Source organism: Oryctolagus cuniculus, chromosome 1 (genome assembly GCF_051225735.1).
Source record: "Oryctolagus cuniculus isolate XC-2025 breed Fujian yellow rabbit chromosome 1, ASM5122573v1, whole genome shotgun sequence".
NCBI classification, from domain to species: domain Eukaryota; kingdom Metazoa; phylum Chordata; class Mammalia; order Lagomorpha; family Leporidae; genus Oryctolagus; species Oryctolagus cuniculus.
In genome coordinates this window covers 176204807-176227253 of record NC_142867.1, presented here as the reverse complement: position 1 = coordinate 176227253, position 22447 = coordinate 176204807, and the positions used below count along the sequence as shown (strand labels likewise).

Genomic DNA, 22447 nt, shown 5'->3' with positions numbered 1-22447 from the left:
TTTAAAAAAAAAAAAAAAGTCGAAGAAAAGAGATTCATGGTATGGAGTATGTGAGTGTTCCCAATGTGCAGCTCTTGTTTTCCTGGAGAAATGTTGTGCTTCCAGTATATGTGTGTGATAATGTATATGGAGTGTTACAAAGCCAGGAAGCTCACCTGAGCTTGATGTCCAGAGTTTTTTCTTTTGATTAAATTAGGGTGTGATTAAATGGCTATGATTGGCTGATTGCTCATATGATTGAACTTAGATTCAGAAATTGGGCTTCCGTCATGATGTCTTGTGGCTCATCATGAGAAGCAATGATACTCTCCCTGATTTGGGAAATTTCAAGGTTTAGAAGTTAGTTTTTAATAGTTGGTGATAAAGTCCAGCTCTCTCTCTCTGGGAGTGACAAACTTCTTTCCTTCACACATTATTATAAAAACACAAGCAATGTAGAAAGTAAATGACCCCCCTGGAATCCTGTCTGTCAGAGATAACCAGTACCTATTCTTCAAAATGTTTAAAATATATATAAATGTCTTTTTTTGGAATGTGCATTGGTTCATATTATTCATGTTGTTTGATAAATAGCTTTTTTGCTTAGGACTGTGATACATATTTTTATGTCTGTTTTAATGAATATCCTGAAATTGAACACTGGAAATAATTCATTTTTTAAAAAAATTTCACATTCATAAGTAGTGCTACATTGAACATTCCTGTATACATGTATTAGTATAGTATTCTGATTTTTTTTTTCCTGAAATAAATTTCTTGAAATTGTTGGGTGAAAGGATATGGGGTACTTTGGAATTTCATCTGTACTTTATCATCCTTCTTGGAATGTTTCTATGAAATAGTTTATGGAATGTCAAAATTATTATTAATCTCTGTTATTCTTAGGTAAACATTGCAACTTGTACAACTTCAGATGTTGAATATGCTCACATTCCTCATCTTAGTCCAGCTGTAATTCCTACTCTGCAAAGTGAATCATTTTTATTATCCCCAAGTAATGGGAATCTGGAAGCACTTACAGCATCTGGTGCTCCACACATTAATGGAAAGCCAGCTTGTGATGAATTTGATCAGCTGATTAAAAATATGGCCCAGGTAAGAACACTTCTTTGTGTTAGTTGTGGTAGAATATATAGTTATCTGAGGAGTTTAATCAAGTTCTGCATAATTTGAAGAATACAGTAATGTTTATAACATCTGAGAAAATTGAATCAAAGTTGCTTTTGTGGAAGTTTGGATGCTTCAAATATTTTTAAGTACTTTTTTTTTCTTATTTATTTATTTGGAAGGCAGAGTGACAGAGCAAGAGAGAGATGGAGACAGAGATAGATATGGACACAGACACAGACACAGAGAGAGATTTTTCATTCACTGGTTCACTCCAAGAATACCTTCAATAGTGAAGGCTGAAACAGGACAAAACCAAGGAGCCTGGAACTCCATCTGGCTCTCCAATATAGGTGGCAGAGACCCAAGTAGTTGGGCCATGGTCTGCTGCCTTGCCAGGTGCATTAGCAGGAAGCTGGATCTGAAGCGGGGTTGCTGCAACTTGAACTAGCTCTTTGATACAGAATGCCTGTGTTAGAAGTAGTGGCTTAACCCACTGAGCTACAATGTCCTCTACTATTAAGACATTTTAACTTGAGCAATGTATGTTGTATTCCGGAACTATTCTTTAGTACAAATGAAACATCTCATTCTAGGTGATGTGTGCTAAAAATTATCTTAAAACATTTAAAAAATTTAAACAAAGTAATGCTACGAGTAAGAAGACTGTTTCTGCAGTAATTGGCTCTTGATTTTATTTCCTGTTTTGTTTCCTGACCAGGGTCGCCATGTAGAAGTTTTTGAGCTCCTCAAACCTCCGTGTGGAGGCCTTGGGTTTAGTGTTGTGGGACTAAGGAGTGAAAACAGGGGTGAGCTGGGAATATTTGTACAAGAAGTTCAGGAGGGCAGTGTGGCTCACAGGTGAGACCATTGCAGCATCTTCTGTTTTTGATACCACATTCAGAAGGTTTTGAAATAAAAAATCAATGTCAGACAGAAAAAACCTGGATGTAATCTACTACCAATGAGCTTTTAGAAATGACTACATGGTTGTGATAAATAGCAAGTCTTTTGAAATGAGCATAGCTTTTAAATATAGTCATTAACTCAATTGCATTTTAGTAAGAAAAATTTGATAACATTATTTTCATTGTTATTAAATGGGCTCTTTTGGTGAGATTTGAGAATTACTGTACTAGTAATCACTCACGATAATTTGAGCTTTGTTAATATTATCAAAGCAACAAGTGAATATTTGCATCTGCACTTTCATTTTTAGAAGAGAGCAGTATTCAATATTCAAAATGGAGGTTGAATGAGCAGCTGAAATAAAGATGGCTTTTAAATGGGGCTAGCTGATTAGGGGATAGCTATGGAATTACCTTAAGAGAGTTGATCACTTAAGTAGAACTGCATGAAAAAGCTTTAAAAAGTGTGGAAATTAGGAAACAGTATTAAAACTAGCCTGAACATAAATTTTAAAGAAGGTAATTTCCCTTGAGATCTGTCAAATATCTTTTGCTCCCTTTTGCATCTTTGATAGAGATGGAAGATTGAAGGAGACAGATCAGATCCTTGCTATCAATGGGCAGGCACTTGACCAGACAATTACTCATCAGCAGGCTATCAGCATCCTCCAGAAAGCCAAAGATACTGTCCAGCTGGTTATTGCCAGAGGCTCCTTGCCTCCACTTATCAGCCCCATAGTTTCCCGTTCTCCATCTGCAGCCAGTACAATTTCAGCTCACTCTAATCCGGTGAGTATCTAAGACTTTCAGAAGGAACCTAACCTGTTTTCTAGTTCTTTCTGGTTGTCCACACTTTCTAATTCCTGTAGATTCTTTGTACTTCTTAAGTGTTTGCTTTTTTATTCTTTTTTCTCCCTCTAGCCTGGAGTATTTGTGATTTCAATATGATTCAAAAACAGCTTTCAAATACAAGCTTTACTTTTCTTTGTGTCATTTTTTTATTTGATGGCATTCCTCCCAAAAAAAGAAAAAAGAAAAAAACAAAACAGTAGTCCTTTTAAAAAAATCAGTTTTTATCTGTAGACAGATATAATTTTGATTTGTAAATTATACAATTATATTGTTACAGTTAGCTGTCAGTGACTTTAAAAAATCATGGAATTTGGAATCCTGCCCCAAGGCAGGATTATGCTGAAGACATTCATTTTGAGGGTGACAGGATTTTTTTTCCCCTTAATCTTTTTCCTTTCCTTTCCTTGTGTGTGTGTGTGTGTGTGTGTGTGTTAAAGAAGTTCTTTAAGAACCTTGCAGATCAGTGTCATCTTCAGCTGGTGAAATGCAATCATTATAGTGATGTATTGACAGTTTTAAAAAGGCTTTTATCAATAGCAGTAACAGTCTATTGAAAGGGAAGTATATTAAACAAAAGGGCCATTGTTAGGGTTCATTGTTATGTCTGAATTCAGTTATTTGATGTTAATGAAATACTGGTCACAAAAATATCCTCTCTAATATAAAATTTTAGTGTTTTATAAATTCACATAGGAGCTTTGCTTTTAGGTTCACTGGCAGCATGTGGAAACTATTGAACTGGTGAATGACGGATCTGGTCTGGGATTTGGCATCATAGGAGGAAAAGCAACTGGTGTGATAGTAAAAACCATTTTGCCTGGAGGAGTAGCTGATCAGGTAAGCTGCTTCATAGGTCTTCTGTGGCATTTTACGAAACAGTGCAGCTGCATCTCTATAGTCTGCTCTGTAGAGAGCAAACTTTGTCCTTAGGTAATGTCAGAGAAACTGAATCTTCTGTTTTATCGTGTTCACCATGAAATACCCTCTTAGAACTGGGAGATAAAGCTTCAGAAAGGGACATTTATCTTAAGATACAATTATAGAGAATGAACTTAAAACTTTAGCACAACAGACCAAAGGCAGGGTTGTTTTTTTTGGCCATTGCCAAGGTAGCTTCTCTTTGTATTGTGTAAGTCGTATTTATAAACTTAGTCAGCTGTTTTATAGTCACATGATTTTATGGAAAAAGAATGCTGCATTATTGAGAGGAAAAAAATAAGATTTAACTTGCCCCCTTAGTAAAGGGTCCTTGATATCATCTTTGCATATGAGCAGAGCCTATTTTTATCATGACAGTGGTTTACTGAAGCATTGGCTTTTTAAAATATTTATTTATTTGAAAGGCAGAATTACAGAGAGGCAGAGTCAGAGAGAGAGAAAGACAGGTCTTTCATATGCTGGTTCACTCCCAAATGGCCACAATAGCTGGAGCTGCGTGGATCTAAAGCCCGGAGCCAGGAGCTTCTTCCAGGTCTTCCCACATGGCTGCAGGGGCCTAAGGATTTGGGCTATCTTCTACTGCTTTTCCAGGCCACAGCAGAGAGCTGGATTGGAAGTGGAGCAGCTAGGACTCGAACCAGCATCCATATTGGATGTTGGCGCTGCAGGTGGTTGCTTTAACCTGCTGCACCATAGCTTCGGCCCCAGCTATGATTTATCTTTTAACTTGACATATTTTGCTAGTTTAAATAACTCTTGCCTTAATTGTAATATATATAAATCTGTATTTTTACACGTGTATTTGAAGTTAAGTCAGGACATCAGGTTTCTGAGAAATTTCTTTTGGAAATTTTATCAGTAGAGGTGTTAACAGTAGCACAGTAATGTGAAAATTTTTGCTTGAAAACTTTGTCTTTGCTTTAGACAGTAGCCAGCAGCTCACAATGTCAAATGAAATTTCCCCAGCTGATACTTGCAATTATATATACACTTTATCTTTAACATAGAGCTTCACTTTCCCATAATGTACCTACTTGTCACATGTCACTTTTAAAATTCAAGTTAATTAAAATTAGGTGGAATGACAGTTCTGTCTCTCAGTTGGACTAGCCACATTTCACGTGCTCCGTAGCTGCTTGTCTCTAGTCGCTGCAGTATGGGGCAGTGGAGAATGGTTCCATCACTGCAGAAAGTTTTACTGAATGACACTTGTGTGGAGGTTGATAAGGCCCATGTTTTCTCCCCTTATCTGCTTGAAATTTTAGCTTCTCAAGGATTTCATCTGTCTGGGAACACTTATAATTGAAATGACCAGACAGAAAATTGCAGCATTAATACAATATTTCCTGGTGGTTTATATCATGTTTCTTAAATTTTTTATTAAAGGTTTATTTGTATTTTATTTATTTGTAAGGAGAAGAAGCACAGAGAGGGAAACAGAGACAGATAGAGGTTTTCTGTCTGCTGGTTTATTCCTTAAATGCTCGCCATAGCTAGGGCTGGTCTAAGCAGAAACCAGGATTCTGGATTTCATTCCCAACTTCCACATGGATGGCAGCAATCTAAGTACTGGAGCCCCATCAGGTGCTGAATCCTACGGTGTTCATCAGCACAAAGCTGGACTTAGAAGCAGAGCCTGGACTTGAACCCTAGCACTCTGACATGGGATGCAGTGACCCCAAGTGGTGTCTTAACCATTGAGCCAAATGTCTGACCCCATAGCATGCCAGGGTTTATTATTCCCTTCCCCCTCATTTAGGATTCTTTGATGCAGTTACAATAACAGTGTCCCAATTCTTCACCGTTTTTATTCAGCATGGGCGATTATGCAGTGGAGACCACATTCTAAAGATTGGTGACACAGACCTGGCAGGAATGAGCAGTGAGCAGGTAGCACAAGTCCTCAGGCAATGTGGAAACAGAGTTAAGTTGATGATTGCAAGAGGTGCTGTGGAAGAATCTGCTGCACCCTCCTCTTTGGGCATTACCTTCTCCTCCTCCCCTTCTTCTACACCAGAGATGCGGGTGAGTAGGTAAAACAGTTCATGTGAAGCTCTGAGACATAGCAGTTAGATGACAGAGTTGTTGATTTAGAAACTGGAATTCCTTTCTGTTGTTCATATATAGTGCAAAAGAACAGAATCAAATTCTAATATTGAGATGCTTCAGCACTAGTAATATTTTATTAATCATTCATCATGTATAAAGAGATGAAAATGGACTGAAGTGCACATTGTTATTTCATATTGTTTTTTAATCCATCTATTTCTTAAAAGGCAGAGTTTTATATATACATACACATACATATATATACACACATACACACATGAACATATATATATGTATATATGTACACAGAGAGAGAGAAAGAGAGAGAGAGATTGTTCTTCTAAACGCTGATTCACTCCCCTAAAGAGCTGCAAGTGCTGGGGCCAGGCCAGGCTGAAGCCATGAACCCAAGTTCTTGTGTCATCTTCCTATGCTTTCTCAGGCACATTAGCATGGAGCTGGAGTAATGTGGCACAGCCGGGAATCCAACTGGCGCTCAGGGATGGGGCGCTGGGATCACAGGTGACAACTAAACCCACTGAACCACAATGCTGGTCCTCACATTTTTGTTTCTAAGCAGCACATTTGTGAGAATAATCTTTTGAAGCATGGCAAAATTAGCAACTCATACCCAAAATGTTTAATTCTTTCTCTTAATTAGAAGGCTTTCGTTAAGGGAGGTCACAGTTCTAATCATTCCCTTTCAACCATCTTCTTTTCAGTCTACTCGTTTTTGTTTTGGATGTTTGAGAAATAGAGGTAGGCTTTATGGGAGTGAATAAGGCTTATTAAAATATTTTATTATTATTGTCTTAAGGTATGTCTTAGAACTGTTACCAGATTCTAATGACTAGTCATTGTTCTCCTCGTTACATAATTTTTTAAACAAAAGTTAGGCTTTGGGTCTTATAGCAAAAGCTTGGCTCATAGATAAAACATTCCATCTTTGTTCTTGATATGAAAAGAGAATGAAAATTTTGAAATTATTGGCAGGTAGTAGTTTTCTCAGCTAATTTATTGGCCACAGACTACAGTGGATGAAAATATCTACAAAATAGTTTTATCTAGAAATCTCTTAAAGATTTAATAATGGAATTGCCCCCAATTTCTGGATGAGCTTTATATCCAGTGCAAGTCCTGTATTCTCTTCCTAGCTGAAAATGCATTTGTGTTTTATTCTATTAAAGTTTTTCTAAACATTGGCTACAAATTCTTTTTTTAAATATCTTAACCTTCTCCACAAGCCCTTTGAAACTTTATTAGAACACTTGAAATTTCCATGATTCTGTTGATTTTAGGATTGAGTTTGGTTGCTATTTTTGATAAAGAATTAAAGAAAGCTTGTTTATGGAAGTATTTAAATGACATTCTTTTGTGGTAAACAAAACATTTTATTCAGCAACATATAAATGAATGCAATACAGAAAACTACTTGATGTAATTGAAAGCTTAGAAAAATATCTATTCTGTGCATATCATCATTTCTGAAGCTTGTGCCCCTTTTAAAACCATTCGATAGTCAAATTGCCACCCTCTAAAATAGCACTCGCATAAGTCTTATTAAAAATAGAAAACACATTTGTTTCAATTGAAGCAGATTTCATCCTGTCATTTTCTTGTAATTATCTAAACTTTAAACTTTTGCTAAGTTTGCACAGATAATTATGTGCAATGAAAAATCAAACTTTACTGTAAAATTATATCTCATTTAGGTGAACTGTCAATGAGATACAAAGTTTGTTTAAAGGAAAGCAGAAAACATTACTAGTTAGCCCCAAGCTGCATGTCCATTAGAACCTATAATCTTGATTTTATTTATCTTAGGATTCCCTGTAGAATCTGTAACATCACACTAATATGTATTACCAATAGCTTATTGATGAATATTGTACCAGCCCACCAGTGCCCTGCAGTCTAACATGCAATTAATAATAACTCCACATGTTAGAGAAGCTGACATCTGAGAAACCAGCTTTCAGCTGTCATTCCAGGCATGACTGATGCTCATGTGGAAAGGCACACTTTCTTGTAAATAGTTTTTCATACTAAAGTTTGAATTTATAAAACAAATAAGAGGACAATTTATTTTTAAAGATTTATTTATTTATTTGAAAGGCAGAGTTTAGATAGGCAGAGGCAAAGAGAGAGAGAGGTCGGTCTTCCATCCACTGGTTCACTCCCAAAATGGCCACAACAGCTGGAGCTGAGCAGTTCTGAAGTCAAAAGCCAGGAGCTTCTCCAGGTCTCCCACATGGATCCAGAGGCCCAAGCACTTGGACCATGTTCTGTTGCTTTCCCAGTCTATAGCAGAGAGCTGGATTGGAAGTAGAGCAGCCAGGACTCAAACTGGCACCCATTTGGGATGCCGGTACTGCACAAGGCGGCTTTACCTGCTATGCCACAGCACTGGCCCCTAAAAAAAAAAAAAAAAAAAAAAAATTAAAATACTGCTATGGTGAATTTCAGTGGTTGTCAGAATAACTCATCATTTTGTTAATATCGTCTCTGCAGGATAGATTATTAACCCATATTCACGGTGTTACCCATCAATTCTAAATTTAAGATAATAATATCAGCTAATGTGATAGCATTACAACCTCTGTATTCTACTAGAGATTTTACACACTGTTTATCATTTAAGAGCAGGGACTCCACAACCAGACTATCTGGATTTAAATTCTGCTTCTACAGATTGCTTTTTGCTTCCAGGTTGCCCTTAAAAAGATTATTATTCCACAGTTTCCCCACTGAAAAATGTACAAACTAATTGTACTTACCTTGGTGGATTATGATAAGGGCTAATGAACTAAGAGATGCCAAGTGCCTATTCAGTAAAAACTGCTCAGTAAATGGTAGCTGAACTGGTAGATGTTTGTCTTTTCCTGAGAGAAAGTGATATTTAGAGAGATTAGCTAGCAAAGCTAGATTTGAATTTACTGGTTTGAATTAAAATAATTTGCTTTTTCAACTGTGCTACATCCTAATTCCCCTGGAAACAAAAATTAACCATCTCTGAAAATAGAATTGCCAATTAAAAAAACTTAGCTTTCTAAAATTTTGTATAAACAAACAGTAATGTATCTCTCTGATATGGAGAGTTGGGCCTTATTCCTGACACTTGTTTCTGAGTTAAAATGTGATTCTCAGTCCATGGTGTCTTGATTGAAAGAGTGATCTCTACTATTAACTCTTTAGCGGTGCTCTGTGATACATTAAACCACATGATTCATAAATTAAGGCTGTATATATTTTTTAACTTCCTACACATCTAATTCTCTGTATATTAATTGGTTTGATTTAGGTTGATGCCTCTACTCAGAAAAGTGAAGAAAATGAGACATTTGATGTAGAACTCACGAAAAATGTCCAGGGATTAGGAATTACCATTGCTGGTTACATTGGAGATAAAAAATTAGGTAATTTTAAAATTAAATACTTCTTTAATTTTGGCGATTGCCTCTACTATCTATGTCTTATGAAATACTACATTAATATTTTTTTTCAGATAGAGTATAGTGGTTGAAAAATTTCTTAGGAATAATTTAGGTGACATATTTAAGACATAAAACAGTTGTCCTATCCTGTAGCCTATGTTTCTGCTAGAGAGTTTGTGCGGCTTGTTGAAATATATTTCTCCAAAACAAGAGCTTCATTTGAGAGTAAAGGATGGCTATTCTTTGCTTGTGCTGTGCAAAATAAGTGAAAAATAACCTCTTTTTAACCTTAGAACCTTCAGGAATCTTTGTAAAGAGCATTACCAAAAGCAGTGCTGTTGAACATGATGGAAGAATCCAAATTGGAGATCAAATTATAGCAGTAAGTTTCTCATTTACTAATAACTGTGTTAATTTTCACCTTTGCATTTTATATTCTCCCAATTTACTTAGTTTTGAGAGTAAAAATAACCCTGTGCTGATTTAAGCTTGCTTTGGTAATGTGAAGGGAAGCTGTCACAATTACTCTGTTTACTATATTGTGGCAATAAAATAGAGCTTTGGATAGAAACTTTACAGACCTCAATTCTAAAGGGAGTCCTCTTAATAATTTCTAATATATCCAGTATCTGGGTGTAATGAATTTGCTACATTGATATTACATTTGTACTGTACTTATACAAACTGCAAAGGTAAAGAGTAGCTGCCATGACAGTTAAGGTACTCAAATCTGAATTGGGATGTGTGCATGTTCTTGTAATCAGTAGAATATTATTGGTTTCATGACGGCAGCTTCTTTTAGCTCTAAGAATAAATAAAAATGAGAGAAAGATCCATTTAGTCTTCAAAAAAATCAAGCTGTTATTGTTATCTTGGTAATACCAGTTTCTTAAAGCATTTGGTTACTTCAGGCTGTATACAGTAGAATACATCCTTCAGTTCAGCATTGAGTGTTCAATGAATACTAGGCTTCCCAAACTACTCCCCGAAACACAAATGTAAGGGACCATTTACCATTTACCTGGTCAGATAAATTTTGGAAAAGCTGGATATAAGAAAATATATTTAAAGTTCATAGAAAAAGGAATTGAGAGAGAAGTTTATTTTGTTGCAGAATTTTCAGAATCTATGCATATGAAGAACCTTCAAAAATTCATGAAAAATGCATATTGTGAAAAAAAGCTATGGATGAATACCAAAAAGTTTTTGCACCAAAACCTTTTATTCCACTTTACATTTATTTTTTAAGTACCCTTGCATACAGTTTTCTTGGAATTCATATTGCACATTAAAAAATTAAAGATTCTGAGAAGTCCTGCAGTAGAGAAACCCATTTACCCCTGTTCATTATTTGCTAAACTTTGTGACTGTGGGATCTTCCTTTTCCCAAACCACAGTCTTTGAAGGACACCTTGGGGGATGTTGACTGATTTCAATATATACTTGCTTAAGCTTAATTAACTCTCTTGTGTTTGCTCAGGCTCTTAATAATAGTACGAAAGCATGATATTAAGGTAAATGAGTCCTTGTTCATTGCTATTGTTCACAATACCCAAGACCTGGAAGCAGCTCAACTGTCTATTGATGGCTGAGTGGACAAAGAAAACGTGGTATAAAAGAGTACTACAAAAAGTTCACAGAAAATGAAATTAAAAATTAGGGTGGGTGCTTGCCCTAGACAGGAGGACACTGGTTGACATACCCACATCCTATGCTGGAATGCCTCAGTTTGATCCCCAGCTCTAGCTCTTGCCTCCAGATTCCTGCTGGTATAGCCTCTCAGTTGCAGTGGTCATGGCTCAAATGTTCAGGTACCTACCCCTCACATGAGAGAGATGAATTGTGTTCCTTCATGCTGATTTTGGTCTGGTCCAACTGCAGTCATTGTGGGCATTTGAGGAGTGAACCAGTGGGTGGGAGCTCTCTTTTTCTGTTTCTCTGCCTCTCAAATAAATAAATATATACATAAATAATTTTTTTATTTGACAGGTAGAGTTGTAGACAGTGAGAGAGAGAGAGAGAGATTCAGAGCGAAAGGTCTTCCTTCTGTTGGTTCACTCCCCTAATGGCCACTACAGCCAGCGCTGCACCAATCCGAAGCCAGAGGCCGGGTACTTCCTCCCGGTCTCCCATGTGGGTGCAGGGACCCAAGCACTTGGGACATCCTCCACTGCCCTCCCGGGCCACAGCAGAGAAATGGACTGGAAGAGGAGCAACCGGTGCCCCAACTGGGACTAGAACCCGGGGTGCCGGCGCCACAGGCAGAGAATTAGCCAAGTGACCCACAGCACTGGCCACATAAATAAATTTTTAAAATATTTTAGTCCAAATAGTTTAAAATCCATTCATAAAAGGGATTATAAAAAGTTTGTGAAAAATACAAATCATGAAAAACTATGCATTAATTTCAGTTTTGCATAAAAATAAATTTATAATTCCCATTTTCTGTGAACTTTTTGAAGTACCCTATGAATGTACAATGAAATGTGAATTTTTTTTTAACTTTTATTTAATGAATATAAATTTCCAAAGTATGACTTATGGATTACAATGGCTTCCCCACCATACCGTCCCTCCCACCCGCAATCCTCCCCCTTCCCACTCCCTCTCCCCTTCCATTCACATCAAGATTCATTTTCAATTCTCTTTATATACAGAAGATCAGCTTAGTATACATTAAGTAAAGATTTCAACAGTTTGCTCCCACACAGAAACATAAAGTGAAAAATAATAGATGATTTTTTAAATGATGATGAAATCAGATCAGACCTATTGTCATGTTTAATCCCAGTGAGAGTCAAGTTGGGAATTGATAATTTCTTCTTTTTTTTTTTTAACAGAAGATCAGTTTAGTATACATTAAGTAAAGATTTCAACAGTTTGCACCCCCAGAGAAACACAAAGTGAAATATACTGTTTGAGTACTCGTTATAGCATTAAATCTCAATACACAGCACATTAAGGACAGAGATCCTACATGAGGAGTAAGTGCACAGTGACTCCTGTTGTTGACTTTACAAATTGACACTCCTGTCTATGGCATCAGTAATCTCCCTATGCTCCAGTCATGAGTTTCCAAGGCTATGGAAGCCCCTTGAGTTCTCCGACTCTTATCTTGTTTAGACAAGGTCATAGTCAAAGTGGAGGTTCTCTCCTCCCTTCAGAGAAAGGTACCTCCTTCTTTGAAGACCTGTTCTTTCCACTGGGATCTCACTCACAGAGATCTTTCATTTAGGTGTTTGTGTTTTTTTTTGTTGTTTTGTTTTCTTTTTTTTTTTTTTTTTTTGCCAGAGTGTCTTGGCTTTCCATGCCTGAAATACTCTCATGGGCTTTTCAGCCAGATCCGAATAGCTTTAGGGCTGATTCTGAGGCCAGAGTGCTGTTTAGGACATCTGCCATTCTATGAGTCTGCTGAGTATCTCGCTTCCCATGTTGGATCACTCTCCCCTTTATTTATTCTATCGGTTAGTATTAGCAGGTACTAGACTTGTTTATGCGCTCCCTTTGACTCTTAGTCCTTTCATTATGATCAATTGTGAACTGAAATTGATCACTTGGAATAGTGAGATGGCATTGGTACATGCCACCTTGATGGGATTGAATTGGAATGAATGTACAATGAAATGTGAATTTTTAAAAAGGTGAAAATCCTGTGTCTTGATATGTTAAAATATGGATGAACCCTGAGGACTTTATGCTAAGTGAAATATACCAATCACAAAAAGACAAATACCATACGATTCAATTTATGTGAGGTTTCTAAGATAGTCAGACTTATAGAAGCAGAAAATAGAATAATGGTTTCAAGGATTGGGTAGAGGAGGAATGGAATGCTATTATTCAGTCAGCATAGTGTTTCAGTTTTACAAGATGAAAAAGTACTGCAGATCTTGCACAGGTGTGAATATATTTAACATTACTGAATGTATCTTGAAAAATGGTTAAGATGGTAAATATTATATTGTTTTCTACCACAATTTTAAAAAAGAGAGAAGTCCTTTATCTCTGCCTTTTGAATCTACATTGTAACACCTTGCCTCTTCTTAGGTTTAGTTCTGGGGATCGTCTACCTATGCCATCTGTTCACCTCTTGAAATCTACTCTAAAGATCAAGTTGAGCTTGCAACCTAATCTGTCTGTATGCTGCTGATGTATTTTCTCAGTATATCTCCATTTTACCATCCTGTGAAAATTAACCACCGTGTTTTTTTAATCAGGGAGAAGAGAGGGAGAGAAAATGAACAGAAATAGACTGTATATCCATAACTGACTCTGGTTTGTTTTCAATTTAGTAATGTTAAGTATATTCACAGTTTTCCATTTATTACCACAATAAATTTTAGAACATTTTCATTACCTTAAAAAGATACACCCTATTTACCAGAGTCAACACCTCGTAGTCCTAGCTGTAGCAGGCATTTGGGGAGCGAACAAGCATTTGGAAGATCCTTTTCTGTCTGTCTCTGTCTTTTGCCTTTCAAATGAAAAATGAAAATAAATAAGACAAAACAATTGAAATCCAAATCATCAAGTTATTAAAGGAAAAATGCATTTTTCCTTTATGTAGTTGGATATGAATATATGAATAAAATTGCTGTTAGGTAAACAGAATCCTACACGGTTTTTCCTCACTGAACCTTCATTTTTAAAGAGTTACACAATAAAATCTATTGAATATGAAACACTTGCAGCATAGAATACATTCATTAATTTTGTGTTAATTTTTGCCTTTGAGGTTTAATCAATATAAAATTAGAACATAGTTTTAAAACTTCCTCATAGGTACCACTATTAATAGTTTGTGGTTTAAAATTCAGAAAATTTCTATGTATTTATGTTTAAATAGTATCATATTGTATATGTCCATACCTTTTTTACTTAAAACAGTGCTTGGGTATTATAGTCACATAGGTACATAGAGATATATTATGATTAAGTGGCCTTATTCCTGGACAGTTATGTTGTTATAGTTATTATTATAAATGGATTGTTTTATAGAACTTTATGTGTCTTCTTCTAAGGAGTAAGACTAGAAACATTTGACTCAGTTTTCTTGCTGTGGTAGTTTCTTTAGATTTGGGTTTTGCTTATTTTGCTGTTTGGTACATGATCCTGTTCGCCACAGTTTTCTTACTTTGAATTTTATGTGATTACTCTCATCAACTAGAATGTTTATTTTATAGGGAGTTAATTTTATAGGGAGAGAATGTACTGGTAGGCTTTCCAAAATTTCTCTGACAATCTCTTCTGTTGCCTTCTCACACTTCAGTACGTTGACAGTTTGCCTGGGGACGATAGATTTGTTGGACAAGGAGGACTTAGTGGATATAATATCAACAATTTTAAAAAACTCGTTTATCGACTGCCACTTTTAGTTTTTAAATGGGAAGATTCTTCTCCTTCCCCTGGAGAAATCTTAGCAAGCTCCATGATGTAGGTTATTCTTAGAGAATAAAGTATCATATGGCCAGTCAAAATCATCAAACACAATCTGAATTTTGCAATTAAAAATTTTCCTATACTAAATAGTGTCCACATTGACACTACTCACTAGGCCCTTTAGAAGTCTACTGTGAACTGATGACTTAGGGGTAGAAGTTATACCACCTGGCCTGTCTTTCCCCACCTATCTTCCCCTGCCCCTCCCCAACTTCTTACCATGCCTTCTGACCTTTGAGTATAAAGGTGAGGGCTGGAAAAGAAGGATGGAGGATGGGACATTTCGTCTTTGACTGGTGCTGTTGTGAGATGGCTTTGTACTGACTGGGCTTAGCAGGTACTTAAAACTGACCATTTCACGGCAGGCATTGTGGTGTGGTGGGTTAAGCTGCTGCTTGATTTGACTACATAATATATTGGAGTGCTGGAGCAGCAACTCAGCTTCCAATCCAGCTTTCTGCTAATGCACCTGGAAGGCAGTGGAAGATAACATAAGTACTAATGCCCCTGCCCCACAAGTTGGAGACCTGAATGGAGTTCCTGGCTCCTGGCTTCAACCTGGCTCAACCCCTGCTGTTGCAGGCATTTGAGGAGTGAAGCAGCAGACAGAAGTGTGTTTCTCTCTGGCACTCTGCTTTTCAAATAAATAAGTAAGTAAGTCTTAAAAGAACCTGTCTGGGCCAGCACCACGGCTCAATAGGCTAATCCTCCGCCTGCAGCGCCGTTACCCCAGGTTCTAGTCCCAGTTGGGGTGCCGGATTCTGTCCTGGTTGCTCCTCTTCTAGTCCAGCTCTCTGCTGTGGCCCGGGAAGGCAGTGGAGGATGGCCCACGTGCTTGGGCCCTGCACTCGCATGGGAGACCAGGAGGAAGCACCTGGCTCCTGGCTTCAGACTGGCACAATGGGCCAGCGTAGCGGCCCCTTGGGGAATGAACCAATGGAAGGAAGACCTTTCTCTCTGTCTCTCTCTCTCTCTCTCACTGTTTAACTCTGCCTGTCAAAAAAAAAAAAAAAATCTGTCTGAGAATTTCTTCTAGGGGTATTGGGAGATTTCAGTGGAAATATCTGTCTTTATTTTGTATGAATGATAATAGATTTTTTTTTTTTTTTGCATCTGGCTAACTTTTCCCTTTGGCCCCTGATTTCTCAGCAGTCTCCTCCAGTGATTCTCTTTTTTATGTCCTGTCATTCTCAAGGAGTACTCAGGTAGGTTTCAGATGATACGAGCCTGTATTTCTCATGTGTGTGGATCATTCCCATTCTATGCCCAGGCAAAAGTCAGGGAGTTGACCAGATTCACACAGAAGAGCAATTTCATCTTGCTTTACTGTTAAAGTAGCTAGACAGCCTTTTCTTCATCCACCAGATAGAGTTGGACACAATCCACTGCATCCTATAGTGCAGGTGACATGACTCTTAAGACTTCTGGTCAACAGGAAAATACCTGGTTGATACAGGAACTTAAAGCATCCTTTTCTCTTAAAAATATCCTCCTCTTAATTTCTGTCTTTTAAAATCCCAGTCCTTTTATGCCCTAAACATGTGCAAATCGTAGTTCTATACCAGCTAGTTTAAACTTCTACTAATTTCCCAACTCCCTTTGGTGTAGGATATCCATAGTCACAAGCATGTTAACTACAATTTTCATTCTCACATACATTGCACTGAATATTAAATTCTTAGTTCATGATTTCCTTACCACAAATTATCTAGATAATATCTCTCTGCTGCCCAGAGGCTGGTAGAGTTTTTTCTTTTGATCTTTGAAATATAAGAGCTTCACCACGATTTGTACAGGTGTTGGAAATTTTTCCATTAATCTTTTTTTTTTTTAATGTGACTCTGATTTGCAGATTGGATGAGATTCCGTTCTACTTAAGCATTTCTTTGATTGCTTTTCTTTTATTCTCTTTTCTCTGTAACTTCTTTCATAAGTATATTGGGCTCCCTAGATCAGTTTATATGCCTCCAACGTTATTTCCATGAAAATGTTTATCTGTTTGTTCTTTTCCTTTGAGATATGGGAAAATTGCCTGTCTTCCATTGCCTTTGTTTTTGCAGTGTTGAAAATCATGTAGACTGCTTTCATCATCAGTTTTCTTGTTTGGCTTTCTTTTTACTTCTGTGTGACTATAGTCCCTCTAAATAAAATGAAATCACAATCATTTTGAAAGGGAGTTTCAGGAAATACCTGTTTTTGTGATCAGTGGAATAACAGTTTCACAACTCGATATCTGCATTGCTGCTTCAACACCCATACCTTCATGTGGACAGTGTGGCTTGTTCCATATCCTGTGACCTTTGGTCATTCTCAGAAAGAACCATGCTTGTGTAAATGGGAGTTGAGATGGGTTCTGCTAGAGGTTATGTGGATTTTATATAGATGATTCAGGAAGGAATAATGTGTGCACAGGTATTATTTGGTTACAATTATTTTTATTATATACAAGTACTTCTGTGCTGTTGCATGCTTCCAGATTTGTGTGGCCTCTAACCTTAGTGTATTTCTTGGAGTCCCTGACTAGGAACCACATATATCAGCCTACTTCTATTTTATTTTTTCTACTTTTGAAAAATGTATTTGTTCATTTCAGTTGAGAGGCAGGAAGCGGGATGGGAGAGGTGGGGAAGAGGGCTTCCTATCTGCTAGATCACTCTCCAAATTCCCGGTACCTGAGGGCTTAATCCAGGTCTTTCATGGGCATGGCAGAGATTCAACTTCTTGAGCCATCACCTGTTGCCTCCCAGGGTGTGCACTGGCAGGAAGCTGGAATCATGAGTGTAGCAGGAACTCAGGCATTCTGAGATGGGAGACAGGCAGCCCAGGAGACAGCTTAAACCACTGTACTAAATGTCCATTTTTTTAAATGAGGGGATATTGTTTGGTTTCTACTAAAGTTTATTCTTACAGACTTGACAAATTAGTCTTGCAAATAAAGATATTCCTTCTGCCAGCCTTCAATCTGGCCATGCACAGAAGTTCTTCCAGGATACTGGTGTAGAGACTTATGTTTTCTTTGGTTTCTGGTTTTGGTGCAGTTTTTTTCTGTGGTATTTTAGTCTTTCCCAAAGGGACACTAGCAGGGTGCCAGTAGAGGGAAAAAAGAGAAAGTCAGACATATGTGTACAAGGTACCTGTAGCTCCGAAGTGTCAGACGAGATTTGAGGAGGCCACAGAGTAGGAGATCCTTATGTAGATCATAGGTCTCTAGAGTTTGATTGAATATGTCCATAGTAAAAATAATTACCTGTTTCTTTCTCTGTCTCTGTGCTGCTCTCTCCATATTTTATGTAGTATAAACTATATATATATTATATTTATTTATGCATAAAGTTAACATATGCAGGATATATATGTGGATATATATGAGGTCTTAAAAATGTTTAATTGGAAGTTTCATTATATTTTTCTTCTGTAGTAATGGTGCTTTATCCTGAAGACTACTATCTTGATCCTGCAATTCTCATTCATTCCAGAACTGTGCTTAGAAAAACTGGACACCTTCAGAACCATATTTTTTTTTAAGAATTATTTTATTTATTTGAAAGACAGAGTTACAGAGAGAGTCAGAGAGAGAAATCTTCCATTCTGCTGGTTCACTCCCCAGATTGCTGCAACAGCCAGAGCTGAGCTGAACTGATCTGAAGCCAGGAGCCAGGAGCCTCCTCTGTGCCTTCCATGCGGGTGCAGGGGTCCAAGGACTTGGGCTATCCTATACTGCTTTCTCAGGCCACAGTAGAGAGCTGGATCGGAAAAGGAGCAGCTGAGACTTGAACCAGTGCCCATAAGGGATGCCGGTGCTGCAGGCGAGGGCTTTAACGTGCTGCACCACAGCATCAGCCTCCTACATAGCCACTTTATAGCCATTTCACCATTCTAAGGAAATATCTGAATTTGAATTTCAGCATTAAAATTATTATTCTACTTTCCTAATTGTTTTTATCATGATCTTCTGATGTTTTTAACAAGAAAGTGTTATAGTCTGTGTTTATCTATTTGCAGAGGTAATTTGCTTTACAAATACATCTCTGATATATAAGCCCATGTGGGGTGATATGTGCTGCATGGGTAACACTATGGTTTGGAGACACTACTGTGAACAGCAGTGACATGGGTGCTGTCATTGAAACATGCAGTCATAAACCACATAATTATAGAAAGTGTTAAATGACAATCCTGAAAGTACTACAGGTGGAGGGGGATGGGCAAAAAGAGCACTGGCTGAGTGAAGGATATCAAGGTCATTTCATTGTGGAGAGAACTGTGAACCTAGGTCTGTTGTAGTGGAAGGTGTTTCCTCAGCGGGCTGATAGACCAGGCACGAGAGAGGGCTGTTCATGGAGTCCAGGCTGGAGAATAGCTTGTAGGTCAAAGGAATGCAAACAAATCCTCAGTGTCTGGAGGGTAGAGGAAGAGCAGCAGCACCGTGCAAGATGTGGCTGGGGATGGCAGTGGTGGTGATAAATGGAGGTGGAGACAGTGGACACAGGAGATTCTAAGGCATGTTGAGGATGTAGAGCCTTGTCCCAAGGAGTGCTCAGCGGAAGGTAGAGTTGGCATGATAGGATCATATCTACTACTTAGGGAAGCTCACAGGGGCATTTTCAAGTATCTTGTTATTTGAGACCTAGAAAAGTAGAAATCACACATAGTTTTGGATTGACAAAGAAATAAAAAGGAAGGCAGTTTCAACATCCTTTTTAAAGGCAGTATAAATATGATTTTGGAATGTGTCAGTGGCCTTGGTTGATGCTTTCTTCACTGTCTTCTATGCTTTTATCTTGCAGAGTATTGATTTCCCAACTTGACTGTGCATCAGGATCACTGAGAATAAAAGAATATGCAGAAAGGAATAGGAGTCTGGGCCACACCTTAGAACTGTTGGTTCGCGGTTTCTAGAAGTATCCCTGTACGATCTGTATTAAACAAAACAAACAAAACCCTCCGAGATGATTCTAGTGCATTTAGGTTAATACCAGTCCCCAAATAGTTGTTGGAGTATTCTTGCCCATACCCAGTTAGAGGAATAGTCATTGTCGATTCTATTCACGTCAATTAACAGCAAATATGCAGTTCGTGGATTAGTATTAGGAATATCTATTTATTTCTTAACGCATCTTATTATCACAGGTAGATGGCACAAACCTTCAGGGTTTTACCAATCAACAAGCAGTAGAGGTGCTGCGACACACAGGGCAAACTGTGCGCCTGACACTAATGAGGAGAGGGACAAAGCAGGAAGCTGAGCTCACGTCAAGGGACCACAACACAAAAGATGCGGATTTGTCTCTTGTTAATGCCAACATGAGCAAAGGTAATGCCAGATTAATCTGCTTTTGTTAGTCCTTTACATTATTTAGATTTTTTTTCTAACTCTGAAACCTTTTTTAAAGGTTAGTTTTTACCCTCAACTATTCATTATGAGCCAGGTAAAACAATGGAGCTTTAATAAAGTCAAGATTAGCTGGAGTGAGCAAAGTGTCCATTAACAATGCATAGACTTCTGAATAAAGCGGATTTTTTATCCTATTCATTTAATCACCTTTTCTCAATCGGAAACGGTGCAGTTATTTCCATTTCTGTTCCTGCCTTATGTTGGGTGTCATTGCAGTGTTCTCTCTTAAGAGGATGCTGTTCTACCTGGATTATTTATGTGGGCTCGTGATTAAGCATCCAGCCTGTCCTTGAAGGAATCCACTTAACTCTACTTTCAGAAATATCATTTATAAGCTGTTGGTACATGACTCTCTTTACAAATTAATAAAATCCCTATGTAGCTCACTGATGGAAGAGTTTATTGGTAGAAGTCAGGCTGTTGACTGAAAAATGCTGTTTTATATCTAAAACTGTGGACATTGTACTATTTTTGTCATATGCTAATACTGCAGTACTAGAGATAGGAAGCAACTCAGAGGGGGAATGTATTCCTGCTCTGTCCAGTAACAGGGGAAATTTCCTTAAAGTACTCATTCTTATTGAGAGTTTATCTCCAAAAAAACAGACTCATCTAGGGGAGCAAATAAATGTACTGCACTTAGAAAAATTCATATGATTGATTAAATTAAAGTCATAACTACTAAGAATGTTTTTATCTTTAAGAAAATTATGAAAAAGATGAAGATTCTTCATCTTTGAGGAGAAATACCAGCATATTACCAATTGAAGAAGAAGGTAAATGATTAGAACTTGATAATGATGTTCTTCAGTGTTTCTATAGAGAAATTATTGTTGCAAATGTGATTAAGCCTTAGGGTTATATCATAAATTTCTAAAATAGGTTTAAAAAGAGATGTTTATAAATGCCTGTTTATTGACATGAATGTTATTTAAAATAACTTATTTATAGCTAGTATATTATCATGCTGATTGAATATATTCTTGCATATGTTTTTTTTGTTTGTTTGCTCTTCAGATTTATTTATTTTTTTAAAAGACAGAGTGACAGAGAGACAGGAGAGACAGTGAGAGACAGAGAGGTCTTCTATCAGCTGATTCACTCCCCCAAATGCTGCAACAGTTGAGGCTGTGCCAAGCCAAAGTCAGGAGCTTCAAACTCCATCTGGGTCTCCATATGGGTGGCAGAGACTCAGGTAGTTTGCCATTGTTTCCTGCTTTCCCAGCAGCGTTAGCAGAAAGCTATATCAGAAGTGGAGTAGCTAGGACTTGAACCAACACTCCAGTAAGGGTGCCAACTTGCTGCACCACAATGCCTGCCTGTATTTTGGTCTTCTTGACCAGAACCTTTTAGTAATAAATTAATTATATATGAAGGTACTTTAAAAAGTTTATAAAGAAACCATAAATGAATTTCAAATTTTTGTACCATAATAAACTTATCTTTTAATTCCATTTTTTCCACAGACTTTTTGAAGTATCTTCATACATAGTTTTTATTTAACCCTCTTATTTTTGTACAACAGATACCTTTCTACCTTATTGAACAAATAATAAATTATAAAAGGTTTAAAAATAAACACAGGAGGCTCTTATAAGTATCACTTCTAAGGAATGAAATTATCCAATTTGGGGATGCCTTCTCAATTTTTCAGCACTTCTAAGTATTAATATTGAGAAGTTGGTTTGGAAAGTCATTGTATAGAGGTGTTATCATACCTTTCTGAGAATTCTTTGGCAAAAAACCTGGGATCTATCAAGCAATTTAGCAATATCTCAGTAAATCATTTTAATATGTGATAATGCCAGAATGCTGCCACCATCATCTTATGCACTGTGCCATGTGCTTCCTTTCCCAGTCAGATTGCCTTAAGTGCTGTGGTAACAAATTCACTGAACAATGTTCGCCAATGATCTCTTCCGTGGAATTCTGACCTGTAGTAAATAATTATACTGAAGCTTTATAGTTCTTTTTAGTTATTTTACCTGTAAGGAAACTTCAAGCATTTGTGGAAAATAGTCTTTAATTTGTGCAAGTATTTTTTGTAAACTATGCATTCTTTCTGAATTTAACTCTGAAGAAGTTATTTTGGAGAGAGGATAGTCTTTTTTTTTTTTTAGTTATAGTTTATTGTTTCCAGAATCTCAAAGAGTAAGCAAAAGTATTTTATTAATTTAAGGTATAACAAGTCTATGCCTGAAGTGAAAAGAAGTTTCCTTAATTTCTGTCTCTCTCAAAAAGGAGATAGCTAAATCTGAATTTTGGAATACTTTTTAAGTTTCAAATTTGAATATTAAAAGTTAATTTAAAAAATTTTAAAAGCC

General features: G+C 37.1%; 1 protein-coding gene across 50 annotated transcripts in view; it reads left to right on the top strand.

The window, feature by feature from the left end:
- Window positions 1-22447, top strand: part of MPDZ (multiple PDZ domain crumbs cell polarity complex component) — a 182874-nt gene that overhangs the window by 58945 nt on the left and 101482 nt on the right. For all 50 annotated transcript variants that reach the window (XM_089316996.1, XM_070052001.2, XM_089316857.1 and 47 more), the window contains 9 exons: window positions 886-1095; window positions 1829-1968; window positions 2591-2804; window positions 3576-3704; window positions 5622-5831; window positions 9157-9271; window positions 9583-9671; window positions 19859-20042; window positions 20828-20899. In XM_089316996.1, coding sequence (XP_089173122.1) covers window positions 886-1095; window positions 1829-1968; window positions 2591-2804; window positions 3576-3704; window positions 5622-5831; window positions 9157-9271; window positions 9583-9671; window positions 19859-20042; window positions 20828-20899 — 1363 coding nt within the window. The remainder of the gene's footprint in view (window positions 1-885; window positions 1096-1828; window positions 1969-2590; window positions 2805-3575; window positions 3705-5621; window positions 5832-9156; window positions 9272-9582; window positions 9672-19858; window positions 20043-20827; window positions 20900-22447) is intronic.